Source organism: Clinocottus analis, unplaced genomic scaffold, assembly GCF_023055335.1.
Source record: "Clinocottus analis isolate CAN_PGR_092001 unplaced genomic scaffold, fCliAna1.0.p SCAF_8, whole genome shotgun sequence".
Lineage (NCBI taxonomy): Eukaryota > Metazoa > Chordata > Actinopteri > Perciformes > Cottidae > Clinocottus > Clinocottus analis.
Window position 1 is genome coordinate 21,729,675 of NW_027176240.1, and position 8,361 is coordinate 21,738,035.

Below are 8,361 nucleotides of genomic sequence, written 5' to 3' on the forward strand. Positions count from 1 at the left end.
TCAGAAACTACGGAGGCCAAACTGTTCTATTTGTACATGGAATGTAAAAACATCGTTGAAACCAGGACCATCGTGACGAACTGTACGCATCAAAGGCTCTAATCTAGAAAGAAGACAAACTCATGGAGGACAGACGTGAACAGCACTCCACTCACACACAGGTTGTTTTTTCCCCTCTTTAACCAACACAGATTCCACATCAAACCCCCCCCCCCCCCCCTCCTCACCCCCCCCCCCCCCCCCCCCCGTCATGCTGCGTTCACACCGAACGCGTCAAAAAAATTCTCGACGCGCGTCGAGAAGTAGTGCGTTCACACCAAAAGCAGCAAGACTAATCGAGGCGCCACAAAGGGGGCGTGGCTTATCTTTTTCGTGATAACCTGCAGGTGAAACAACCACTAGATCGTCTTTCTGCTTGTTGTGGAAGTCAGTGAAGCGTGTGAACGTCACCTCCACGGTGTCTGGGTTCATAGTAGTATCCGTAGTCCCACAACAGCCTGAATGGAGCCGCTATCGGCTCCTTCTGGAGGACCGGCAGGACGGCGGTGACCAGCGGACCATCTCAGCGCTGATTGGCCGACGCGACTATGACTCACGCGTTTTTGCAGCCGGAGTTGGGAGATTTCAACTCGCGCGTCGACCCGAGTTCGCCCCGCGGGCTGTTGGTGCTGCTTCTACGCGTCTGACGCGCCGCCCGCTTGGAAATACGCGACTACGCCGCTTCGACGCGGCTTTGCATTGACTTTACATGAAACCTCGACGCGCGTCGAAGTCTTGACGCGTTCGGTGTGAACGCAGCATTACCCACAACCCCCCTCTGCCTCATCCCCTATCTACACCACCTGCAACAAACAACAGTTAGAAAACCAGCGCTCCGGCGAGGAGCCTCACTTGGCGTCCAGCTTGGCCATTTCCTGAAGGTAGATCCCGATGCTCTCGCTGTCGAACAGGACAAAGTAAATGTTTTTCAGAGAGGAGCTGCTGGACGACACAAAGTGGTTGGAGATGGCCTTCAGGATGAGCTGCGCCGCCGTCTGTTTGGGGAATCCGTTCCTGTGGAAGAGACGGAGGCCGTGAGGAGGACGCCGGCATTCCCGCTGGGAACGCTGCTGCTGGAGAACATGACGGACACCAAGGAACAACAGCTCTTCCCTTCATTATATCTCTCACATGGATGTTTTACTTCATTTAAAACACCACCACCCTTGTGGTGTCGTGTTAAAACTATTCTTAAAGTCGCCGCTAAGTTTAAGTACTTATTTAAACTTTGTTGTGTTTGTTTATAATACTTTCACACAAGCGAATAAGAAAACAGCAACGTTGCTCTTTCTGAATCCGGCATCAACCAATCACGTGGTGAGAAACGGGTTTGAGCCACGCCTTCCTTTCTTTCCTTTCACAACAAAAGCACAAGACAACTAAGTGTTGCTTATCCCCGCGGTCTGTGAAGGCGTCACCGCAGGCTGCTCCGGCCTCTAGAGGCGAGGAGCTGGACGTCTCGTTGGCATCAACATGTACTGACCCGACGTCACATGGTTTATTAATTCAAATTCATACACAGCGTCCACAGATGCCGTTCGTATGAGCGCGTGAGAGGACTCTGGTTCTGTGGAAGAAGCTAAGCCGTGACCGTGTTCACGTCTTCATCATCGTCGCCTCTGATTGGTTCAGAGACGATCGCGCGGCGTCTGGAGCTCACCGTCCAGCGGGAAGAGCCGGGAACGCCACGGACTTGAGCTTCTTGTCCTCCGCCGCTGAGAGGCAGTTCTTCACCGTCTTCTCCAGCTGGTCCTCGCACTTCTCGGAGCCCCACTGAGGGACGTTGCAGTGGATGATGAAGCGGGCGGCCATGCCGCTGGCCTGACTCACCGCCACTGAGGAGAGACGAGACACACGCGTGTTCACGTGTTCATGTGTTCACAACGCTGAGTTCCAATAATGAATCTGCTTTTAAAGGAAAGAGGCTCAAAATATCAGCAGCATACATACAGGCATCTATATGAATGTTTATTCTTTTAATCAAACTATTGTCTCTCATTCATTTGAGTCATTTAAGGTTTACTGTATGCTTTGAATCCTCATTGTTAGTTTAAATACTACATTTTATCACTTTTTACTGTTTACACACACATTTCACACAATGTTTGCTCATGAATATTTGATTGAAAGTCATGAAAATTTGGTTGAAAGTCTTGAAAATTTGGTTTAAAGTCATGGAAATTAGGTTGAAAGTCAAGGAAATGTGGTTGAAATGAATTGAAATTAGGTTTAAAGTCACGGAAATTTGGTTGAAAGTCTCAAAAATTTGGTTGAAAGTCTCAAAAATTTGGTTAAAAGTCATGGAAATTTGGTTTTAAGTCGTGGAAATTAGGTTTAAAGTCATGGAAACGTGGTTCAAATAAATTGAAATCTCGTTAAAAGTCATGGACATTTGGTTTGAAGTCTCGAAAATTGGGTTGAAAGTCTCGAAAATTTGGTTAAAAGTCATGGAAATGTGGTTTCAAATAAATGGAACTTTGGTTGAAAGTCTTGGAAACCACAGCCGTGAGTCTGGCATCAGGACTGTGGAGTGAAGCATCGTCCACTCAGCCGCCCTGAGAGGCCCAGACCTCCCGGACTCGATGTCCCTCCTCAGCCCTGCAGGGTTCCCTGTAGAGGGTTCTGTACCTGAGGCCACCTCCAGAGGCCCTTGTGCTTTCCGCAGCTCCTTGACGGCCTCCAGGAACTCCCGGCCTCCGGCCTTCTCCAGGGCGTTGCCTGAAATGTCACGGCGGCGGGTCAACACAGGGCATGCTGGGTAAAGGGGAGTGCGCGGACACTTGCGGCGTGCACATGAACGCGTCCTGCTCACCCACGCCGTCTTTGAGGTCCATCTCCGCGTTGGTGGGGTTGATTATGCCCTCCACTTTGATCGCGCCGATTTTGCTGATTTCGCTCTCCGTTAGTGAAAGCTGTGGGTTCACAAAGTCGTGGGCGGTGAGAGGGAACCGTGTGGGCGCTGAAGGTCCCGGGTTCCACCTGGAGGACCTCAACATGAGCACGTTCTAGCTGATCCTTACCTTCTGACCCAGGAACAGGCTCTTGGCGGACAGGATGGTGAACCCGTCTCCTGGACCGTCCTCCACCGTGGAGTTCGGTACGGACTCGCTGTCTGTGCTCTGAGCCTGTGGGAGGGGAGGCAGCTTTAGACCTAGCTTAGCATTAAAACAGACACAATGAGCCTGCTGAGCGTTAAACTCAGTACCTGCTGATCAAAAGGTAAACGGTGCCTCTGGGCTCTGTCAAAGTCTCGGGTTTGTTTAAGTTGTTGACGTGATGTTTTATGGTTTCTAGTCAGAATGTTTCTTGGCCTTCAAGTGAGCGACTCGTGGAGCCGAGTGTTGAATAAAAGAAAGATTAAACACTTTGTGCACGAGGGAACCATCAAGGTCCACTTACTGGTCTTTCTGGAGCTTTCAGCATAGCTTATGTTTTTTAATATCAAGCTTAGCTAAGGTGATATCAAGCTGACGTGATATAAAGATTAGCTAACGTGACATCAAGCTAACGTGATATAAATATTAGCTAACGTGATACAAAGCTGACGTGATACAAAGCTGACGTGATATAAAGCTGACGTGATATAAAGCTGACGTGATATAAAGCTAACGTGATATAAAGCTGACGTGATATAAAGCTAACGTGATATAAAGCTGACGTGATATAAAGCTAATTGGATATAAAGCTTCGCTAACAAGCTATCAAGCTAACGCGATATAAAGCTGATGTGATATCAAGCTAATTGGATATAAAGCTTGGCTAACAAGCTATCAAGCTAACGCGATATAAAGCTGATATGATATCAAGCTAGTTGGATATAAAGCTTGGCTAACAAGCTATCAAGCTAACGCGATATCAAGCTGACGTGATATAAAGCTGATATAAAGCTGACGTGATATAAAGCTGATATCAAGCTAACGTAATATAAAGCTGATATCAAGCTAACGTGATATCAAGCTAACGTGATATAAAGCTAACGTGATATCAAGCTGACTTGCGTTCCATAAAACAAGTTGGGGAAGATTTAATGGGGAGATGTGACAAAAATATTTTACGATACACAACTTGGATAGCCAGATAGTTTCATTTGTATCGGCATTAACTTCAACTTGGAGTGAAAGGATAAAAAGCTTGAAGGGAAATGAAGACGCTGTAGACACCTTAACGCTGACTAGCCAAGACTGGACACGTCAACGATGAAGATCACGACATCTTTTCTCCGTGTCTCACTCCAATCTCAGAAGATAAAGGAGTCATTCTGCCGGTGGAGGTGCTCACGAGTACTCGTCCATTCTGTCGAGTCACTGACCTTTGGCTTGCGTCCTCGTTTGCCTTTGACCTTTTTGAAGGATTTGACGGGTTTCTTGCTCTTCGTGCGTTCCACCTTCTTCTCGGGAATGGACGCCTGGCTCTCCACTTTCACCCTGCCGCCCCGCTTCTTGGAGAGCAGCTCCGGGTGGATCCGAGGCAGGACGCCGCCGTTGGATATGGTCACCCCTCGCAGGAGCTGACGGAGAAAAGCGTTTCCCAAACACAGAGTTTGACTCCAGACCGTCCAACACCGTACAATACCACAGAGCGTGCATCTCCTTGAGGGAACAGATGTTCCCCGTGTTGGGATCCTTCACGCCGGCTGAAATATCAGCTGCTACACACACCAGCTGCTGTCAGCTGACACCTTCAGCAGGGCCCAGACTTTAACCCACGCCATGGTGAGAGGACAGAGTCTGGTTCCTCTCACCAGAGGAACTACCACCATTCAAACAGACAGCACTGCCTTCAGTATCCTGAGATAGCTAGTATTCCTGGAAACGGGAGCGTCTACGCTACGCGCTAGCCTCCACGTAGCTCATGAGTACAACGGGTGGTGCAGTGATGGAGGACGGCTGCGTCTGGCAGGAAGAAGCTCAGGTGAGCCTCAGGTAACCGGATCAACACGTGTCTTTGAACGCGTCTTCACGTCAGATCACGCTTCAGATGTCACGCGTGTACATGTCCAAACAAACCTGTTGAAACCTATTAAAATATTCTGTACACTACCTAGTACTCTGTACACCACCTACTACTCTGTACACTACCTAGTACTCTGTACACTACCTAGTACTGTGTACACTACCTAGAACTCTGCAACTACCTAGTACTATATACACTACCTACTACTCTGTACACTACCTAGTACTCTGAACACTACCTACTACCCTGTACACTACCTACTACTTTGTTCACTACCTACTACGTTGTACACTACTTACTACTCTGTACACTACCTAGAACTCTGTACACTAGTACCTACCTGCTCAGGTACTTTGTTCTCTACCCGCTCAGGTACACTGTTCTCTACCTGCTTTGGTACTCTGTACTACCTGCTCAAGTACTGTGTACTACCTGCTCAGGGACTCACACATTCCCAGCAGCTCGTTGAAGCCTCTCCTCACTGTTCTCGGGTAGTGAAAACATGTGTGAAGTGTCTCTGACCTTGAGCACCTGTAGAGTGAAGCTCTCACCCTCTCACCCTCTCACCCTCTCACCTGGTTGAGCTCCTCGTCGTTGGCCACAGCCAGCTTGATGTGCCTGGGAGTGATTCTGCCCTTCTTGTTGTCCCGCGCTGCGTTTCCTGCCAGCTCCAAGATCTCAGCTTCAAGAGAGAGTACACTACTTGTTTACATGTAACACGTCAACAGCAGGTGCAGTGAACATGTAGCACACGCTACATGACTGACACTGGAGCTGGAATGCGTGACTCTTGAACCACGTGACCCTACCTGCCAGGTACTCGATGACCGCCGCCATGTAGACCGGCGCCCCCATGCCGATGCGGTACTTGTGCGTGCCGGTGCGCAGGTACCGCATCATCCTTCCCACGGGGAAGATGACGCCCGCCCGGGCTGAGCGGGACAGCTTGGTGGCCTTCTTCTTTCCTCCTCTGGCTGACATCCTGCTGAGCACACGGAGGACCAGAGGAGTGAACAACAGACAGAACGGACAGAGAGGGAACAACCGACAGAACGGACAGACGGGGAACAACAGACAGAACGGACAGAGAGGGAACAACAGAGTGTGAATAACAGATACAAATGAAATAACAGAGTGTGAATAACAGAGTGGAAATAACATAGTGTAACTGACAGAGTGTAACTGACAGAGTGTAAATAACAGTGTGTAAATAACAGTGTGTAAATAACAGTGTAACTAACAGAGTGTAAATAACAGAGTAACTAACGGAGTGTAAATAACAGAGTGTAAAAAACTGAGTGTAAAAAACTGAGTGTAAAAAACAGAGTGTAAAAAACAGAGTGTAACTAACAGAGTGTAAATAACAGTGTAAATATCAGTGTAACTAACAGAGTGTAACTAACAGACAAAAATGAAATAACAGACAGATTGTGAATAACAGACAGGACATACGCTGTCATAGAGTCATTACAGAGGGGGGGTGTCATAGAGTCATTACAGATGAGGGTGGGGGGAGGGTGGGGGACTGTCATAGGGTCATAACAGATAGAGGAGGGGGGGGGGGGGCTGTCATAGGGTCATCACAGATAGAGGGGGGGGGCTGTCATAGGGTCATTACAGATGGGGTGGGGGGGGGGGGGGGGGGGGCTGTCATAGGGTCATCACAGTGTTCTGCTTGGAGGACAAACAGCCTACGTCACGTCCACTATCTGTATCCGTGGTGCCGGAATGAAGGCCGGTCTTGTATCCTCCTCTCAGTATAAACACACGCTGACCGCGGATGCAGCGGAGGGAAGGTCACCGTTACCCTCCCGCGGGGCTTTCCATGTACACGAGCCCGGGCAGTGAGCGCTGCGGAGCGGCTTGCGGCCTGCGTGCTCCCGGTGTTTACACGTAGGCACTAACGCATCCGCGGCGCTCGCGCTGGCGCTAAAAGGTGGAGGGATACGGTGCGCGAGGCAAACATAAGACGGCGATGTGGCTATGGCGCTAGCTAACGTTACTGTACTCTACAGGAGCGACGCGGCTTCGACGTCGCTACGCAGACGTTAACATCCACTCCCCGGTTATTTGGGGGGGGGCGACACGGAGACACCGGAGCTGCGTTGTGTGTCTGCTCTTGTCAGCGGGAGGGGAGAGCCGTGAAGCCCCGGTGAACGGCAGCGACGCAGGTCATCACGGCGGACTGATACACAGACATTGACCGTGACGGCCATTCCGTTAAACAAGCCCCCCCTCCCCCCGCCCCCCTTCTTTTCCAACCCTCCGCATGTGTAATCACATCAGACATGGAGAGACACGCGTCCCCCCCTCCGTGGGTCCGGGATACGCGCGTCCGCACGGACGGTGTGTGTGTGTGTGTGTGTGGAGGGGGGGGGGGGGGGTGAAGAAAAACCCTCCAAGTTTCTACCTGTTTTGTCCGAAGACCGACGAATCCCCGGTGACGGCGGCCGCTTCGCGTCGCTTGTGTTTACGCGCTGTCCGTGTGCGTTACTCTGCTGGCTCCCCGACCTCAGGAAGAAAAACAAAAAGCCCCCACGGAGCGAGCAGGAACCGCGTAGTCTGGTGGAGGCTGGCTCTGTGCTACTGATGCTGCAAAGGGGAAAAATCAGTCGAGGGAACACTCAGTGAAACGCCCCCTAACATGGCTCCAAGAGGGGAAGGGACGCGGTGCGCGTACATAGGAGGCTGGTAGGGGCGAGCAGGAGACACACACGCGCGCTCCTCCGAGGGCAAATAGATCCTGAATGGAGAGGGCACCCTAGGGCCCCGAGGGGAGGCTGTGCGGGTCACTCGGTGGGTGACTGCGGGCCAGCCGGGTGCATGCAGCCGGCATCACTCAGGCCCAGCAGGTTAACAGGACGGCGTCTCTCCTCCTTGAGACGTGAATCAGACAGATGAGGCTGTCTGATGTGTCCGGGGAAGTCCCGAGAGGCTCAGCAGCCAATCACAGCGCTGCTTTCCACCGTGGATACGTGAAAGCCGGAGGAAGGGAGACGACGACCACTTCAGCTGCCAGTTGATGGAAATGATTCATGTGATGAGAAGTGATGGTTAGGACCAATGACAGCAGCGGTGGATGCAGTGGAATACAAACAGGAGTGACAGCAATGCATTGTGGGTTGCTTTGTGTGTTATCTGTAAAGTGTAACAAACATGGAATGAACTTGTTATGTCTTTGTTGTCACACTGTGGACCGAATGGATGCATTTCACAACCACGCAGGATTTAATTCAATGCAGAAAAAACTCTTCTTTACTCACACTTTGAAAAGTTACAACCCAGAGAAAGTGTGTGTGTGTGTGTGTGTGTGTGTGTGTGTGTGTGTGTGTGTGTGTGTGTGTGTGTGTGTGTCTCTGGTCCATTTAA

General features: G+C 50.5%; 1 protein-coding gene across 2 annotated transcripts; it reads right to left on the reverse strand.

The window, feature by feature from the left end:
* Nucleotides 1-251: 251 nt before the first annotated feature.
* macroh2a2 (macroH2A.2 histone) lies at nt 252-7,958 on the reverse strand. 2 transcript variants are annotated; one of them, XM_068567914.1, is made up of 9 exons: nt 7,403-7,958; nt 5,802-5,974; nt 5,568-5,674; nt 4,349-4,546; nt 3,060-3,164; nt 2,852-2,951; nt 2,668-2,757; nt 1,700-1,874; nt 252-1,053 (listed from the first exon to the last, which is right to left on the reverse strand). In XM_068567914.1, exons 2-9 carry the CDS (start codon nt 5,971-5,973, stop codon nt 888-890), a joined length of 1,113 nt encoding a protein of 370 aa, XP_068424015.1. In that variant the 5' UTR covers nt 5,974; nt 7,403-7,958; the 3' UTR covers nt 252-887. The 2 variants fall into 2 exon arrangements, with proteins under 2 accessions (XP_068424015.1, XP_068424013.1); XM_068567912.1 differs by having other exon boundaries at nt 5,802-5,977; nt 7,403-7,957.
* Nucleotides 7,959-8,361: the final 403 nt, after the last annotated feature.